General features: G+C 66.0%; 2 protein-coding genes across 7 annotated transcripts; one reads left to right on the top strand and one right to left on the bottom strand.

Moving 5' to 3' along the window:
- Positions 1-49: 49 nt before the first annotated feature.
- Positions 50-3,225, top strand: LENG1 (leukocyte receptor cluster member 1). Its single transcript, XM_036065415.2, has 4 exons — positions 50-386; positions 1,314-1,493; positions 2,094-2,356; positions 2,933-3,225. Exons 1-4 carry the CDS (start codon positions 255-257, stop codon positions 3,204-3,206), a joined length of 849 nt encoding a protein of 282 aa, XP_035921308.1. The 5' UTR covers positions 50-254; the 3' UTR covers positions 3,207-3,225.
- On the bottom strand, positions 3,183-16,619 carry CNOT3 (CCR4-NOT transcription complex subunit 3). 6 transcript variants are annotated; one of them, XM_078063642.1, is made up of 18 exons: positions 16,368-16,618; positions 12,563-12,640; positions 12,379-12,446; positions 12,039-12,113; positions 11,824-11,913; positions 11,550-11,678; positions 11,359-11,454; positions 10,139-10,373; positions 9,923-10,056; positions 9,511-9,567; positions 8,486-8,843; positions 8,286-8,409; positions 7,568-7,766; positions 5,970-6,069; positions 5,664-5,862; positions 5,307-5,439; positions 4,631-4,756; positions 3,183-3,526 (listed from the first exon to the last, which is right to left on the bottom strand). In XM_078063642.1, exons 2-18 carry the CDS (start codon positions 12,585-12,587, stop codon positions 3,428-3,430), a joined length of 2,247 nt encoding a protein of 748 aa, XP_077919768.1. In that variant the 5' UTR covers positions 12,588-12,640; positions 16,368-16,618; the 3' UTR covers positions 3,183-3,427. The 6 variants fall into 6 exon arrangements, with proteins under 6 accessions (XP_077919768.1, XP_077919767.1, XP_035921280.2 ...); XM_078063641.1 differs by having other exon boundaries at positions 12,563-12,637; XM_036065387.2 differs by having other exon boundaries at positions 10,151-10,373; positions 12,563-12,637; positions 16,368-16,617.
- Between the last annotated feature and the right edge of the window lie 1,572 nt (positions 16,620-18,191).

Below are 18,191 nucleotides of genomic sequence, written 5' to 3'. Positions count from 1 at the left end.
TCAGCGGCCGCGTCCGGTAGCTTCAGGGCGGGGACACGTGATGGGCTCAGAACCTTGGCGAGAGGCGGTCGCTAGGCTACACCAACCCAAATTCGGCGTCTCAGCCAATCAGCTCTCGCTACGGACCTGGAGGGGCGTGGCATCCAGCCCAGGACCAATCCGTGGCTGAGGTAGGAACAACGGGGAGGGGCATCCTCTCGCCAACAGGAAGTGCTCGGAGGCGGGCCTGCCAGTCGGCGGACGGCTACGACGCCATGAATATCTTGCCCAAGAAGAGTTGGCACGTCCGGAACAAGGATAATGTCGCCCGCGTGCGGCGTGACGAGGCTCAAGCCCGGGAGGAGGAGAAAGAACGTGAGCGGAGGGTGCTGCTCGCTCAGCAGGAGGTAAGCCCGAGTGCGGTCGGGCGGGACTCCCGGGCCGAGCGCACACGCGCGTGGGGAGGGGCCGGAAGCGGGGGTGGCGCGCAGGCGCAGTGCGTCCGGTGAGGTTGGAGGAGCTGGGCGTGGCTGGAAGCGCGGGGGGGGCCCCCTGCACGGCCCCCCCCCACCTGGGCGGGCCCTCCCCCTCCCTGCGCCTCCCCCTTGCCCTGGTGCCCCCCGTTCGTGTAGTTCGCGAGGCCTGAGTGTGCTTGGCACAGTAGGGGCTGGTGAAAAAAGTGAACCCTTGCTCAGTTCAAGGAAGCTCGGGCCCCGGTTTAGTTTGCCTGAACAACCTCCCTGTTGAGCGCCTACTGTATGCTCCCCCGGTGCAGAGTGCTTGGCCTGCGGTCTCAGGCACCGTTCGTGCTTGAGGGGCGCTGTCCTCCATGGTGCAGAGAAGTGGGCTGTTTCTGAGGGAAGCGACAGTGGGACACCCATCCCGCTGTGGGGCGAGCCCTGGCCCTGCTCCCCTCCACCCCCAGGGGCTTTGTCTAACTTCTCATCTCCAGTTTTCGGTCCTTGAGCCAATCTGGTCCTCACCTGAACTTTAAAAGTTCGCTTTTGTCAGCAGAGATTGCACGTCGTCTTGGGAGCAGGGACTGGAGTCCTGCCTGTTCTCCTATTTGGGGCTGTCTTCCCAGCTGTTTGTGTTGTGTCACCCGGGGTTGGGAACTCTGTGGCTGACCGAGAGGCAGTGTGCAAGCCCGGGTGACCTCATTCTCCCACCGTCTCCCCCGGCCGGGACAGGTGTGTCTGCTGGGCTCCCAGGGCCCACGCACCCTTCCTTACAGCCCCCGGCCCCAACACTGGGGTTCTCTGTGCTTGGCGCCAGTCTCAGTCTCGGAGTCACGTCTAGGTTCTGAATTCTCTGCCTGTACCTTTCTTTCCCAGGCCCGCACAGAATTCCTACGGAAGAAAGCCAGGCACCTGAACTCACTCCCCGAGCCCGAAGCAGCAGAGGCGGGAGCCCCGAGTTCTGGCCCCGTGGACCTATTTCGGGAACTGCTGGAGGAGGGGAAAGGGGTGACCAGTGGCAATAAAGAGTACGAGGAAGAAAAGCGGCAGGAGAAAGTAAGCTGGCCCCCCACCTAGTCAGGCCTGGGTAGAGCCCGGGGTGAACGATGGGAACAGAGCGGTGGGAGGGGAGGAAACGAGCGACTACAGGGAACTCAGTATGGAACACGGCACGGGAGTGCGGGTTTCTGCCACCCAGGGCTGCAGGGGCTTGGAAGTGGGTGCTGGAGCCCCCCCCCCCAGCTGTGGGACTATTAGGTACAGACCCCTGTAGAGGTTGGGGAGCTCTTTCAATGTCAGTCAGAACCTGGGGTCCCGTGGCTCACCTGCTCTCAGGGACTCCCACCAAACCCTGAACTTGCCTGTCTCGTCTCACTCCTTTGCCCTGCTGGCTGCTTTCAGGCTTGTCCTCACATCGTCTCCCCAGCGTCGCCTGCCTCTGAACCCTAAAGCAGCTGCACCCCCTTCCCCCGTGCTGGTTACTGAACCCAGCGTCGTGCCCAGGGCAGGAGCCCCACCTGTCCTCAGCACACGGCAGGGCTGGCTCACGCTGGTTCTGCCTGTCCAGGAGCTTCGGGTGTCCTGTCGTCACGCGGAGGGCTCCCCGAGGGGAGACCTGCTTGACATCCTCACCTCCCTAGTTTCTGTCCCCCTCAGGAGAGGCAGGAGCAAGCTCTGGGCATCCTGACATACCTGGGCCAGAGTGCAGCGGAAGCCCAGACTCAGCCGCCTTGGTACCAGCTCCCCCCAGGGCGAGGGGCCCCCCAGCCCGGCCCAGGTCCAGATGAGAAGATCAAGAAGCGCCTGGACCCTCTGCGGGAGATGGAGAAGCGTTTGAGGAGGAAGAGAGGGCACAGCAGTGATGAATGCGGCCGCAGCAGAAAGGGGACGGAGGGGCCGGAGAAGCAGCGGCCAGAAGCGTAAGGAAGCTGGGCCGGCCGTATGGGCACCAGGTCCGGGGCTGGGCGGCTGGAGGCGGCTCGCAACATGCAGTCGTGGGGCCCCGACGCCCATCCGGGGGGCTGCAGAAGCAAGCCTGCTTTCCTGAGAGCCCCAGGCAACGTTCACTCGGTCTCGGGTGTCCAGTGGCTTCCGGGGCAACAGTGGGGACAGACAGGCTTCCGTGCAGGACAGTGATAAAACCCACTGAGACCTACAGGTTTCTGGGGGCCAGAGTTTCAGAGCCATGGGGTCAGGCAGAGCATGTTACTGCGTCCCGAGCTGGACAAACCCGAGCAGCTGGTCTTCCACGGAAGGCGAGACTGAGGCCCTGAGTGTGCTCAGTGTCACAGCTGATTGACAGTGGGCTTTCTTGAGCTGGAGGGGCACCCCACTGTAAGGAGCGGGGGGTGATGGGAGCCTCAGAGCCTTGTGCGCAGCATGAAGCCAGCTTCCCACCCCCAGGCCGCACAGACCAGAGCATGTCTGCCCGGGGGGAGGGGGGCCTCCAGGGGCTCCAAGCTTTCTGAGCTTTCTGACCTGACTCCTCTCCCCAGCCCCCTGGCCCTGGGCCAGCTCCGAGCTGAACGTCTGCGGCGGGAAGCGACGGAACGTGCTCGGGCGGAGGCCCTGCTGGCGCGAGTGCGGGGCACAGCCCCCCAGAAGGACCAGCCCGAAGAAGAGGCCGACGAACGGCGGAGGCCGTACAACTCCCAGTTCAACCCTCAGTGGGCCCGGCGTCCTGCCGGCAACGCCCAAGCGCTCACTGACTGCTGGGGGGAGAGGAGAGGCCGCAGCTGCCAGCCGTCATATAAAACTATTTATTCATAAATATTTTCCAAAATGAAAATAGGTTTACCAAAAAATGTCCCTCACTGGGGAGGGGAGGAGGGGGCAGCCCTTGCCCCCAGGCCCCCAGGGTGGGGCTGCTTCCTGGGGGCAAGGGCTGCCCCGTGGCCTGGGGCCTCCCCCAGTCTTCCAGGGCGGGGCCCTTGCCTGGGCAGGGGGGTCAGCATGCGGGGGGGAGGGGAGGGTGGAGGGAGGGGCCGGTGTCACTGGAGGTCCCGGTCCTCCAGGTAGCGGTACTCAAAGGTGAAGCCTTCCTTCTTCCGCTGGCCCCACTTCTCGTAGTCAAAGTAGATGTAGGTGCCCTGGCCAGGGGAGAAGGTGGTCAGTGCGGGCGAGGAGGTGGCTGGGGCTCCGGGCCGGACCGACAAAGGGGACGGATCTCAGGGCCAGGGCGTGCCAGGCTCCGGGCCCAGCGCCCTGCATGCACGTGCCGTCTCCCTCCACCCTCCCCGGCTCTTCTCAGGCAGGAAAGGTCGTCCTGTGCGCTCTGGAGGAAACGGGGAGGCGCGGAGAGGCCACGGCCGGGCCTCAGCCCCGGGCACGTTTACACAGTGGCTATGGCTTCTCGCGGTGGCGTCTGAGCACAGAGCCGGTGCTCAGCCCTCGAGCTGGGTCCTAGCACTTAGTCTTCACACAACCCTGAGGCCGGGACCCCATCCTAGAGAACGGAACAGGCTGAGTCTACATCCAGGCACGCTGTTGGGACAGATGTTTTATTGGAGGCAGGGTGGGTGCGCATTTCTGAAGGAATGAGGTCTTGACACGTACTTGGAGGGTTACTTTGGCCCAAACCAGGATGGGACGGGGAGTCTGGTTAGTGTGCGAGAGGACACGGGGAAGGGGGCCGGGTCTGCATGAGTGTCTGAAATGCGGCAAAGAACGTGAAAGAACCGAGGGGAGGGGACCGAGTTCTCGGAGGACAAGGGCCTTGTTCAGGACTTGGCATCAGGCAAGCATGTGGTGGAAGAAACCACTGTGGAATATAGCCAGTGAGTTACTGGGAACGAAGCACACCCGATACTTACGACGGAGCAGCCACCATAAGTACTTACATGTCAGTAACTCATTTAATCCTTGCACACCTGCACACGGGGGTCTGTTACCCGTGTTTACACATAAGGACAGGGACCCCGGTCCAAGCGACTTGCCCCAGGTCACCCAGCAGGAACTGGGTTCAAACCCGTGTGGTGTGGCTCCAGAGTGGGGTGCAGCAAGGGGGAGATTCTTATCACCACCACGTGGGGAGTCATTAAGAAAATAGCTTCCCCCTTCGTGGTCGCTGCGGAGCCCCTGCCCTGCTGGGCTGGGGGGGGACGGGACCAGGGAGCGGCGCAGGCTCCCCGGCGGTCGAGGACAGAGGCCCTGGCGGAGCACGGGGCGGGCAGGGCACAGGGAGGGGCCCTCACCTGCTCAAACTCATCCGTGATGGTCTTGGGCTCCTCGTGCCTCTGGAACCACATCATGTACTTGGTGTGGAATCGCCACGACTGCTTCTTTAGGGCTTTGGCTGCCAGGTACTGCGCCTTCGTGCCCTGGGGGAGGAAGTGTGGAGCCGGGGATCAGGGGGCCCCCAAACTGGTGGGGCGAGGGGCACAGCGCTGAGCCCAGGCCCCGCCGTGGACCGAGGCTGGGCTGGAGGTTGGGCTGGACGGTCCAGGTGGAGAGGGGCTGGGGCACAGAACATACCACTGCTGGTCAGGAGGAGAAAATGCTTCCACAGAAGCTTTGAGAAGGAAGAGAAACTACTGCATGTTGGGAGTTTGGAAAGTTTCCCCGGGGGGGGGGGGGGGCTCGTCGGGATTCCCTGGGGTCATGCAGGGGCCTGGCACTGTGCGCGGCCGGGGCGGGGCGGGGGCTCCCTGGCCCCCAGCCTCAACACGGACGTGTCTGTGCTGACGCGGGGACAGGGACACGGTTGCCGGGGTGGGGGTGGGGGTGGGGGAGCGGGACTGGGGGATGGGGAGGGGGTGCGGTCCCAGTGGCCGCAGTGGGGCACCCACCTCACCCCTCCAGCCCGAGGGGGGACGGCGGCGGTGGCGGCGAAGCCGGGGGGCCCGAGGCTGCCCGGGGGCCCTGCTGTACCTCCAGATAGTAGAAGATGAAGAAGAGGGTCTCGGTTGACAGGCGCTGGTAGAACTCCACGGTGTCCGAGTGGGGGGGTGGCATCTGGTGGTGGTAGGGGGGCGTCGGGCAGGGGTTCCGGGGCAGGTACTGCCTGTGGGGGGCGGGAGGGTTGGTTCCTGCGCCCGACAGGCGGCGCGGTGCGAGGGCGGGCCTCACGGATCGGGCGGCTTCTCGGGCGCCTGGTCACCCCCCGCCGGACGCCTCCGACCCGGCTCTTCGCGCGGCCCGCAGAGGACCGCTCACGTGCGGTCTCGGGACGGGGACCAGGTCCCACCGGGGCCGCCGCCCTCACACTCGCGGGTCCCGGCCCCTCACCGGATGCGCTCGGAGTCCGAGGGGTGGGGCATGTGGTGCCAGGCGGCCTCCTCCATGGCCTGCTGGTAGAGCTGCTCCTTGGTGAGGGGCACAGGCCCCAGCGGACACACGCCCAGCGACAGCGGGATGTTCACCTCCGACAGCTGCAGGGGCGGCTGCGCCGAGGCCGGCGGAGCAGAGGTGCTGCTCAGGATGATGTCTGCGGGGAGCGCAGGGCCAGGCCCTTCCGTGAGGCCGCGGTGGGGGCCGCCCCCCCCGGCCGGGCCACCGCCGCCGCCGCCGCCGCCGCCTCACCCAGCCCCTCACCTCGCTCGGTCAGGTGCAGCGTGGGCACGGGGTCCTCGATGCCGGAGCTGATGGCCGCCCGCTCCGCCATGGACTTGAGCGAGCTCAGAGGCTCGGGCGCCTGCAGGGAGAGGAGAGCTGGCACCCACACGCCCGCCCCCTCCGGCGGGGGTCGGCAGAGCCCAGGCCAGCGGCGCAAAGAACGCCGCCACAGCATGTAACGGGGGCCGCGAGGCGGCCGCGGGGCACAGGCATCACCGGCAGACCGACCCGCGGGCACACAGGGCGCCCAGCAGCGCGCGGCCTCCGGGCGGGCTTCCCTCCGCGTGGGCAGCCAGGCTGCCGGATGCTGCCGGGGGGCGGGGAGGGCTGCGTACGCCCCCGGCTGACGCAGGGCCATGGGCCCGTCTCCCGACAGCCCTGGCATCCCAGCTCCCTGCCGGCCCACAGGCGGCCCGAAGCCACGCCCGGAGCAGGTGTCCGAGCCGCGGTCGGCGCAGCCTGCGGGCCCCGGGCCTCTGTGCCGCCTCCCCGTCTCCCCGTCCCTCACGCCGCCTGCCCTCTGTGCTCTTCTCCGTGGCCCTGGAGGGACCTGCCCAGCCACATCCGCCCGTGTCCCTTCTCTGCTCACAACCAGTGGACCCTTTACTCCAGGAAGATACACACTCTGTAATTTCCCGTCCATGGTTCCTCCAAACCGCGCGCTTACTCTGGGCCACACACTGTTCCAAGCGCTTCAGTGTCCTGTCCTAACTGAGGGGCAACTGTAAGCACCTGCTCTGTCCACAGAAGGCCACGCGGGACGTGGACCTGGACTCTTACTCGGTGGAGCGGAGGTTAAATGCAGGCCCAGAAAGTCAGCCCCACATCCTGCTCCCCCTTCAGACCCTGGCACCCAGGACCCCACGGCCCTCTCTAGGACACCCCATCGCAGCCGCGCAGGCAGCCTGCACCCCCTCCTCCTGTCTGTGGAGCCCTGCCCCGCCATTCTCCCTCAGCCCTGACAGCAGCCCTCCTAGATCTCCAGCACGAGAACCACTCCTTCCTCCCTCAGCCTTTCCCGCCACTGGGCCCCTACCTCTCCCAGCTTAGAGATCTCCCCCCACCCCAGGCCTTGCTGGGCCATCTCCCCAAGTCCGAGGCACCTCTGCGGGTCCATGGCACCCGCTGCCCCTGGCCCGTGCAGTCCCGCTTGGCTTCCTGTAGAGAAGGTGGGACTGGGTGTGTTCACCTGGCATGAAGCATGGCCCAGAGTGGACGTCAATGTTTTCTCAACTTAGACGGTCCCTCAGAAGGGAAAAGGAGGGCAGCGAGCTGGATGGCGGGGTGTGTGAGGGAGCGAGAAGACACGAGGACAGAGAGGATGGTGGGAACCCAGAGTGCAGGAGAGCAAGTCCAACCAGGAGCCCAGGAAAAAGTCCCAGAGGGCAGGATGGTGGAGGAGCCCGGGGACCAGGCAAGGGTGCACGTGGTGGGGAAGAGCAAGCAGGCGGGGGGTGGGGGGGAGAGAGCCAGAGCCCCACAGGAAGAGGGGGCGGGCGGCCGGCACACCTGGAGGGAGGGGACAGCAAACGTGCAGGGGAGACGGCGGGGCCAGGACACACAAGCCGGAGGCCCACCTTGATCTCTGGGGCAGCGCTGAACTGTGGAGGTCCGTTGAGCAGGGCGCCGGCTGCCTTGGCCTCGCTGAAGCTGGGTGTCGGGGAGCTGGGAGGGTTCACGGGAAGTGGCACCAGGAGACTGGGTCCCCCTGTGTTGTTCCCTGAGCCTGGGGCCACACCCCCAGCCCCTCCTGGGGCCGCCGCACTGGGTTCCTTCCTGGGAAGGAGAGAAGGGGAGAGGGCTCAGAGGAGGGGCTGGGTCAGGCCCCTGCAACGGTGCACGGAGGGGGAGCATGAAGACGGTGACTGGTCCACCCACAGAACGGCAGATGGACGCAGGGCAGGTGCCCCCTTGGGGCGGCCCACCCAGAGCCTGGCGGCGAAGCAGACCCAGGAAGCAGGTCTCCCCTACATCCCTCGGAGGTCACAGTCTTTCTTGGGGCAATCTTCTGAGAACAGGGACCCCCTGGAAAGGTCTGACCTGAGATCTGGACAGGCAGCCCTCCGAGGGGAGTCAGGTGGGCCTGGGGCAGGTCACTGGAAAGGGGACGTGTTCCAGGGGACGTGTGGGGACTCTAAGGACAATCCCGATTACCCGAGGGTGTCTCAGAACACTGCGGAGCGCGAAGCTAGGGGACTGCTGGGTACAGTGTCCTGGCTGGAAGGAAGTGGGGACGCCACCCCGACCAGGTGGGCCACCTCCCGGCAGGGGCAGGGGCTGCGGACGGCCACTCACGCGGTGCTGGGCGGTGGGTTGTGGGGGCCCGACGGGGGGCCCGGGGCCTGGCTGCTGGCACTGCCGCCCCCCGCGCTGCTGAGAGCCACCTCTGCCGGGCTGTCTGCCACCACCGAGCTGTAACCTGGGAGCAGGACGACGGGGTGAAAACGGGCCGGCCGCCCCGGGGCCCCCCGGCCGCCTGCAGCCCCCCTGCTCACTGGTGGTGCCGTTCTGCTTGCCCGCGCCTCCGCCTCCGCCGCTGTTCCCGCCGCCCCCGCCCCCGCCAGGCTGGACGCTGGGGGGCCGGGGCTGGGCGGCGCTGGACCCGCTGGGGGCCGGCGGGGCCACAGCCTGGGCGTAGGGCGCAGGGGTGCCCGAGCTGTGGCTGGGGGCTGGGCTGGCCTTGGGGCCCAGGGCGCTTGCGGGCGCTGCTGGGGCGGAGGCCCCGTTGTTGCCAGGGGCGGTGCTCAGGGCAGAGGCGGCAGGCGGGGGGCCGGGCGGGTAGCTGGGCGGCACAGCCGGGGACTGAGGGTGCTGGTTGCTGTGGACAGGCTTGGAGCCATTTTTGGCTGGAGACTGCGGAGGGGGGGAGACAAGAGGGTCAGGACCCGGTGGGCCGGCAGGTCGGCCGAGCCCCGCCCCCCCGCCAAGCTGGGCTCCGCTGTCCTCGCAGGGCCTGGCTGCCCCCAGCTGTCCGCTCCCCTTGACCTGACCGTCAAAGCTTCAAGCACCGCGGGACACACCTGAACACTCACGCGCGTTCCGGCCCACACCCAGCTCCCCACATCCTGCGTGGACACCTCCAGGGACGTCCCATGGGGCTCTTGTCAGGGACAGACCCCCTGGAGGTCAGGCAAGTGCCACGGCCTCAACAGACTACCTGGAACCAGCTAACAGTCCAAGAGCGGAAGGAAAAGCAGCCAAAAATCGGGCAGTAGTTCTGAACGTTACTTCAAGGGTCACAAAAGCAACCGAAAGGGCCGCGGATGACCCCCCCAGAAAGGAGTGACACAGCCACAGCGCAGCGGCGGCCAAGCACTGCCTGACGGCCCCCTGGCACCTCGCACTCGCTACACATCAAGGGGTCCTGAGCCCCACTCCTTCCTGGTCCCAGGTGCTCACCGGGTCCCACACCAGCCCCCTCGGTGCCCTCCCAGCAGGCTGCTCCCTGACACCCCGGCTCGAGGAGCAGTGTTTCCTGAAGGCCGCTCCTGTCCTGGGGGCGCTCGCAGGGCACACCCACCTGGCTGACTTCGCTATCCGTCGAGCGTCCCCTCTTCTTGTCATCTTCAGAGTTTTCCTGAGGGGGAAGAGGCGCAGTCGGACACCTGTGTGACCTCTAGAGCCCCGACAGAGACGCCGATCTCTGAAGCTGCCAGGGCCGCCGCGGTGCCTGTGCCCTGAGCCTCACCGGGGGACCCAGGGTCCCTGTCTTCCGGGGGCCAGCACCACCTGTCAGCCTCTCACGGACCCAGGAGCCTGCTCTCCTCGGGGAACCCAGCCCTTGATCCCTGCCTGAGCTGCCCCGCTGCGCGGCCTCCGGCCTTCGCCGCACACCCAGGACCCACGCGCAGCCCTGTCTGGCCCTCAGGGCCCGGACCCAGGACACCCAGACCCCGCTTCCTCAGTTCCCCTCCCACAGGCCGCCTCCTCACCGTGGTGCAGTTGGCCGGGCTGGGCGGGATGGGAGAGCTGGAGGTGGTCGAGGTGGGTGTGCTGCTTGACTGGTTGAAGATCTCGTCCTCCATGTGACTGTGGCTGGGCGGGGACGTGGCGACCAGCGCCTGTGCTGTGGAGGCAGGGAGGGGCATGCTCGACGGGCTCGGACGCCCTCCCACCCGGCCCTCACTGCCCCGTACCCGCAGGCCAACCCTGGGCCTCACGAATGTCCTCGAGGTCCAGGTCGTCATAGAGGAACTCGTTCTCCTCGAAGTCGGGGTCCTGGGACGAGTCGACGTAGTACTCCACGTCGTCCTTGATCTTGCGAATGGCGTCAACGAGGATGGAGTCGTTGTCCAGCATGCGCAGGATGGTCTCCAGCATGCGCACGTGATAGCGGTGCTTCTCGATGTGCCGCTTCAGGCCCTCGATCCGGTCCTGCTTCTGCTGGCGAGCCCAGGGCCAGGCTCAGGGGCTGCAGGGCACCTGCCCGGGCCCCTCCTGCCCCCACAGAACCTGTCCTCAGTCCCCGACCCCTGTAGAGACCCAGAGGCTCCACTCCAGCCCCTCCTGCCGTGGGCAGTGTGGAGTCTGCCCCCCGTCTAGCCCCTCGAGGACCCCCAGCTCCTGCCTAGACATCCCAGGAAACTTCTAGAAGACCAGAAAGCCCTGTGCCTCCTGCACCGCGGCCCTCTGCAGCTACCGACAGCCCACATCTCAGAACTGCAGCCCACCCCACCCCCATCTCGCTCTAACAGCAACAGTGCCGATGCCCGTTTGCAGGGAGCCATCATCTTTGTCCTCATAACCCCCCACCCCGAGGGAGTCCAGATTCAGCAGCTTAGCTCCCGGGCTCTCCAGGCACCTGCCCCTCCCTCAAGGCCTCAGTTCTAAATCCGCTGCCCCCTCCACAAGGACCTATTGCATCTCTCCTCCAGGCTCCCGCTTCCCAAACCCCTCAACGTCTCAGACCCCCAAACCGGGCACATCTCCCACTGGCCCCCCCACCCCTGGACCCAGCTCTCCATTCCCCGTGTTTCCTGTGCCAGTGAGTACAGTTGCATCACCCTGAACCCACACCCTACAACCCTGGAGTTTTGGCATCTGGGCCCCTAGATCTGGCTTTGCCGCAAGACTGCTCTTCTCAGCCCAAATGAGCCTCATCTCTCCCTACTGCCCAGAACCTGGGCCTTCTCGGAGCCACGGCTTCAGCTCTCAGACCACCCCACCTGCGCGCCATCCGCTCTCGCCTCATCTGCGACCCCGGCACAACCCAGCGTGTTCCCCCAAACCGCTCCTTTCCGCGGCACCACTGTTCTCCGAGGCTGGACCCCCGAGACTGGCTCACCAACACGCGCCAACCCCAGTGGCCGCCAAACCCCCCGCTCGCCAGCCTGTCTCTGTCCCCCAGGCGCAGGGTCCCCCCACTCACATCCTTGTCACCCTTCTTCTTGCGCGTCTGCACGGACAGTGACTCCACCTCACTCTCAAACTGGTCCACCTGCATGTTCAGGGTGTCAATGGTGTTCTGGGGGAGAGGGGGGAGACGGGTGGTCAGCCGGCGTCCCCTGGGCGCCCAGGGATCAGGGCCCCGGGGTCCTCTCCCCCTCTCCCCTAACTCACCGTGAGCCACTGGCCCACCTCCTCCTTCTCCTTCTGCGCAGGGTCCACCTTCTGTGCCAGGCCCAGGCCCTCCTTGCTGTAGGCTTTAGTCTTGGTCTCTCGCTCCACAACTTTGAACCGTTCCATTTGCTGTGGACAGCGCAGTTGGCAGGAGGTCCCAGCCCATCGCCTCTCCCCTTCCCCCGGGCGGAGAAACCTTCCTCTTCCAGGGCCTTCTGGGGACCTGGGAACTGGCCTCCTCCCACCTCTCAGGTTCCAGGCTCTGGGCTCCTACCGTCTCAATGAGCTTGCGGTTGTCTATGAGCTGCCTCTTGTCCTTGATCTCGTTGGACGCTACCCATGTCTTGATCTGGTCCCTCAGCCGCTGCAGGTGGGGGAAAAGCCAGACAGTCACACTGCCTTAGGACCTGGGCACCGAGGCCACCAGCCCCCTCCTCCTTGCTCCCTCTGCCCTCGGGATGCAGGAATCCGGGCCCCTAGTCTCCTCACTTGAAGTTTCTTAATCTCCTTCTTTAGGTCAGCCTCATACTTTTCTTTCTGGTTCGCGTTGGCTGCGTTGTGGAGCTGAGGGATGAAGAGAACCCAGGAATCAATGTGGGACTTGGGGCCCTCGTGCCCACTCCAGTGGTAAAACTCCAGTCTCTTGGGGCTGGAGACTGGGAACACCACCCCCCCCACGCCCGCCACCCAATCCATCTCAGAGCTGCTTCTAAGGTCCTCAGCACCTGGACCCACAACCCCTCTCCCTGGCCTACACCCGGAGACCCTGAACCTCTTCCTGTGCTCTCCTCCCTGGAGACCCAGAGTTTTAGGACTCCAGGCCCTGTACCTTCTGCCAAATATCTTCAAACTGCTCCACGCCCTCGGACACCTTCTTGAGGCAGCGATCAATCTCACCTGGCCGGGGAGGAGAGAAGGCTGTTAGCACCCTGCCACGGCAGCAGGCATCAGGGGAGGAGTTCGGAGGACAGTGAGCACGGGGTTATAAAGGCAGCGGGCAAGGAAACCGGTACCTTGGAGTTTGCGCTTGTCCGCCATCTTCCCTGTCCTACAGACGCACTCTCTTCATACTCTCTTGGAGACGGACGCTGCTGACAGAGAAAGAAAGGACACACGTTTATTCCCCGGCTGGCCAAACACAGATGCGTGGATGAGGCTGGGAACGGGAGGGTACGTGGGATGGTAGAGGGAAGACGCATTTACTATCTGATGACCAAGGGGAGGCCAAGTTCTACTTATGCTGCCCGACAGCCCAGCACAGGGTCTGAACACTCCGGAAGTTTGCTGAAACAAGGAAACAGGTGTACTTTTCCCCAGGAAGTGGGAAATTCCTAGAGCATGGAACACCTTCTCCCCAGATGACACTCCAGACTTTGTAGAGCAAGAAGTCAAGCAGCCCATGGCTGAGTGCTGGGGAGTAAGGCCCACAGAGGAGCAGGGTACACCGGTGACTAGAATCCTAACACCGGAGAGGGGACCCCTCAGGTCAGAACATGAGGAGTTTGCGGGGAGAAGGGCCAGATGCCGTCTGTAAGAACCGCAGAGGACGGAAGGGGAGCAGTGGGACACGGCAGATGCCTGGAATCAGGAAGAGCTAAACCCACCCATCGTGTCAGGGCTTGGTCCCAAGCAGAAGAGGGCCGTACACCACCAAGCTTATTCCAGGGCAGAGTCTTTAAAACACAGGAGACAACCCAACCCAAAGAATTAGATGTGTGGGGGCAGAAGGCATCACCCCGGAGAGGGCCAGGAGAGTGAACGGGGACCTCAGCGGTGAGAGCGCCATCTGTGCACACTAAGGTGCGTATCAGATCCGCTGGTAACGCAGATGCGGGGAAGCATCAACCATCAGGACGCGCGCCCAGTACTTAGAGAGAGAGGCACCTTCACCCTAAGGTACGTGCAATCCAGAGGAGACTGGGTTCAAAGGGGGAGTCCCCGGGAGCTCTGGCCCGGGGGAAGCCACACCTTAGGGTCTGACACCAAGATCGGGGGAGATGCAGGAGCCCTGCAGAGGGGCTATGCCGAGGGGAGTCGCGCACTGCCTGAGGTCACCCCCAGACAGGGGGCCTCTGCTGGGAAGCATGGCTCCCTGAGAGAGGCCCAGGGCAGGGTGCCCCAGAGCAGCTTTAACTCCAGCGAGGACTAAGAGCCCCAACCCAAGGGGAGGTCGCACCAAGAGGGTCCCCACCACAGGGAAGGAAACATCTCAAGAACAGTCCCGTCCAACTTCCCACAAACAGAAATGTTCCGTTTCTGCGCCACCGGTGCCCCGAGCGCTGAAAGTGCGGCTCAGGAGCAAAACAGTGGAACTTTTCATTTCAATTACCCCACCGCCCGTGGCGAGCAGCTACCGCGGGACAGCGCGGGAGCGCACGCTGGAGGAGGACCAGAGGCCCGAGGCCCGCGACCAGCACCCTCCACAGGAGCCCACCCGGACGCGGACAGTGGGTGTGACACCTGGGACGAGGGGGAGCACGCACCTCCACCAAGGGCCAACCAAGGGAACGGCTACACCCTCGGCCCAGGGCCAGCTGACACACCACGGTGGGCCAGTCCCCGCATAAGGAAGACCCCCGCTCCAGGAAGGACCCGGCAGACAGCGGCACAGAGCGGAGGACGCAAACTGGAACGGGGGAAGCCCCTCCGGCCTGGGAGCTCGGGACAGGGCCAGGACCCCAACCCAGAAACGCCTCGAAGTGCCCCGGAGCAGCTTGCACTGCCGGCCTCCAGCCCAGACGGAGAGGACGCCGAGTTTATACCCTGCACAAGGCCCGCCGCACTGAGGGGCTGGGGCACCAGCGCAGTGGAGGAGGTGATGCCCCCAAGACGGGCACAGACTGGCGGCAACAAGCCCTGAAGGAGCCAGAGCACGGTGCCAGCGCAACAAGAGCCCTAGCCCAGGGAGGTGAGGTCCCAGGCCCTCAAGGTGGGCAACAGCTCGGGCCCGGAGAGGACAGCACTGGACCTGTGGGAGGCACCACGGGCCCAGGGTACGTGCACCCTCTAGACAAGCTGGGTGCCACAGCGGGCAGGAGCCTTCGCCACAGACGCAACAGCCCCTCCCCCTGCAGACAGACCCCCACATCAAGATACCGTAGACCCCCCAGAAAGGACCAGAAAGGGGGAGCTTGAGCCTTGAAGTGGAGGTGCCACCACGGGAAAAGCCCCATTCGTAAAGGGCGGGGAGCCCCCACTGCTCCTGGGGGACCCACCAAGATCCCCCAGGAAAACCAAGCACAGCAGGCCCACTCTGCGACAGCGGGCGTCTCAGGCACCCCAGAGCTCGCACGCTCAGGGCAAAGGTCCCAGACAGAACTGAAACCCGGGGACCTTGGCCCAGGAGGCTTCACCAAGTCTCATCCCCTCGAGGAGCCCGTTCTGGGGGCGGGGTGAGCAGTGTGCCAGGCCCACAGGGGCCGACAGCACTGCAGTGAGAGACCCACACTGATGAAGGCCAGCCCCAAAACCTCAGCTCAGGAAAGAGGGCACAGCCGGGCCTGAGGGAGACCAGGCAGAGGGGCAGAAGCTGAGTCCTGGGAACTAACCCCAGGCGGTCCCAACCCGGGGGCGCCACGGGGCCGCAGCGGGCCCTACGAAGAGGCCTCGGGGCTCCGGGCCGCTGGGAAGCGATGCTGGAGGGCAGTCCCCAACCCGGGGCCGCTGACGCTGCCACGTGAAGCACCAGAGGGACGCGTTAGGGCCCGGGGCAGGCGGTGGTCTCCCCACTGGGAGGCCCAACACCAAGGACGGGGGACCGGGAGCCCCACCGGGAAAGCTACAGCAGAGGAGCCTTTGTCCTCTGCAAGGTGACAACGGCGGGGTCTGTCGTCCGATCTCGGGCGCCTCACGCCCCCTCAGCTGAGAGGGCAGGAGCCTGGGAGCCACCCAGCAGACCACGCAGGAGGCGAGCGAAGCCTTAGTCCCGGGCGCCCACACCCGGCAGGAACCCCGGGCCTGGGGCCGCAGCCCTGAGCAAGGCCCCTCACCCGGGGGCGCGCGCACCCCGGCCAGCAGAGCCCGCAGCCACAGCAGGGGACCCTCAGCTCCAGCAGGCCGTGCGCCCCGGGGAGCCCGCTGCGCGGGAGTGCGGACGTGGGGGCCTGGACCCCCGCAGAGCCCGGGGGCGCGCCCCCCGCAAAGGCTGGTGTGACCGGGGCCCGCCGCGCGCAGCGGAGGAGGGGTCAGCACACCCCCCCCCCGGCCAGGGGCGTCGTCGGGGGCAGGGGTGCTTGCACGGCCCACGGCGGACAGCGTCCGCACCACGGAGCGGGCGGCGGCCGAACGGGTGCCCGAGACCCAGCGCCGCGCCGTGAGGTGGGAGTGACATCACCGGGCGGGCAGACAGCCCGCGCCCCGAGGGGCAGCGCGGGGGGCAGCCCTGCCCGCCCGAGGACGCAGGGCCCCGGGCCCCCGACTTTCCGCTGCAGGCAAACTTTGGCAGAGGCCGCCGCGGCCGGCGCGCCGTGCAGGGGGCCTGGCCCGGGGGCGCTGGGGGACGGAGACCCCCGCCCGCCTGCGGGCCCGCCGCCCACGGGGGGCTGCCGTCCAGCTGGGCGCCGGCGCCCCCGCCGCCCGGACCGACGCGCAGAGGGGCGGCCCCGCGCGCCCGCACCCCCGCGGGGTGACCCCCGGCGCCGTCGCGGGGCGCGCAGGAGGGTGCGGGCGCGGGGGCAGGACGGCGGCGGGCGCCGGGGGCCGGGGGCGCCGCGCCGGGGCGGCCATGTCGCGACAGGCGGCGGTGTCGCCGGGACGGGCGGCGGCGGCGCTTGGGGAGGAGGGGAAGGGGTCCGGCCCAGTCGAGCCTGACGCTCTCACCACAGGAGCTGGCGCCGCCGCTGAGGAGCGTATCGCGACAGGCGGGGGAGGCGAGCGCCCGCCGCCTTTTTCTCGCGCCCCGGGCCCGGGCGCTATCGCGATAGCGGCGCGAAGCGGAAGTGGGGTGGGGGGAAGTGGGCCCGGGGTTGTTCTGACGACGGGGTCGGGGCTCAAGGGAGGCCGCGGCGTCTGCCGATGGCTCCGCGGAAGCTGACCGGGCCCGGTCCAAGATGGCGGCGGTGGAGGAGGCCTCCCCTCCTCTCTTCTCGTCTCTGGCGCCGACCCGCCCCCGAGTCCCGAACATAGGCCTATGATTGCTCCTGCGGCATGTCGCTCTTGCCCCTCGGACGCACTCTATTGGTCCCTGGCAGGGATGCAGCCGGCCTCCTCTCGCCGATTGGGCAATCCCTCCAAGGCGCGGCGTTTGATTGGCCTCCCGCGCAGGCTGCTAGGATTGGCTCAGGTTTTCTTCCCCGCTCCTCCTCCTCCCCGCCTCAGGGTACAACACGCCAGCGCGAGGGCCCGTGCATCAATCAAGAGGCCACTGTCGTGCTGATTGGATACACCCGTCCCCCTTCTCCTAAACCAATTGGCCGGAGGGAGGAGCTAGGCTGATCAGGGGCGGGAAGTCGTTCGTCAAGTTTAGAGCCGGTTTTAATTGGTTGTGAGGGGATATTCTGCCCTGAAGCCATTGGTTGGGCCCGGAAGTGGGTGGGGAAAGCGGAGGAAGGCATGGAGCGTGGGCGTGAAGAGCCGCTCACCTGATGAGAGGCGGACAGGTGCCTTCCGAGCGCGGGCGCAGCCGAGGTCGCCTGCCAATCGACGAGGGGAGGAGCTGCCCCCTCGTTGGCCCCGCCTGGTGTCGTTCACCCCGGCCGGTCCGGGGGCGCAGCGAGGGGGCGGCACCCGCCTGCGGAGCTTGTGAAACGGGGCGTAGCCAGCGGGCTCGGGTCCCCATGCCCCGGCTGCGTCGCGTTCCTGCAGCTGCCCGCGTCCGGCACGGGTCTGGGACTCGGTGTTGTGGAAGGGAGGAGGCAAGCGGTGGACAGCGCCCCAAGTCACCGGCCCCTCGCACGCCCATGGGGTGGGGAGGGACGCACGCACCGTCCGTCCTGCCTCCGCCCGGGACAGCAGCTCTCCCCTGCACGTCCGCTTCCGAGGGCACTCAGGGGATTACCCTGTCCCCTCCCGCTCTCCCACTTCGGCACGTCTGCCCTTCCGGACTTGGCACCCGCAGGAAGACCGTAGCTGTGCTTATGAATGAATGAGTGCGCGAGTGAACGCGAGGGGTGACTTGTGGTCCAAGACTCGGGAGGCACTTGCTCAGGGTCAGACGGTCAAGATGGGAAGGTGGATCCAGGGACAGTGCAAGTGAGAGCTGCATCCGAATCGCAGGGCAAGGGAGCGGAAAGGTTTTTAGGTCCACACAGACCTGGGGAGTGAAGCCTGGAGGTCTGCACTTTGACACACTTCCCTGCGTGATCCCCACGCTCACTGGAGTTGGAGAGTCACTCATCTAGAGCCACGCTCCTCGAAGTGCGGCCCCTGGATGGGGCAAGCGCCTCTCGGACACCCGGGAACTATTTGAAGGCTTGTTAAAATGCAGATTCTGATTCAGGAGGTCCCAGGTTCTGCTTTTTTGACAAGTTCCCAGGTGATGCTGATGCTCCACAGTTGGCACTCTGAGTAACAAGGATTCAGAGCAATGGTTCTCAAACTTGGCTGCACATTAGACTCACCTGGGTGGCTTGAAAGAAAAAATCCAGATACTCAGTCTTTTATCCTAGACCACTAAAATCTGAATTTCTGGGGATGGGAACCAGA

Source organism: Halichoerus grypus, chromosome 15 (assembly GCF_964656455.1).
Source record: "Halichoerus grypus chromosome 15, mHalGry1.hap1.1, whole genome shotgun sequence".
Lineage (NCBI taxonomy): Eukaryota > Metazoa > Chordata > Mammalia > Carnivora > Phocidae > Halichoerus > Halichoerus grypus.
The sequence above is the reverse complement of the archived record's forward strand: the minus strand, read 5'-3'. Positions and strand labels throughout refer to the sequence as shown.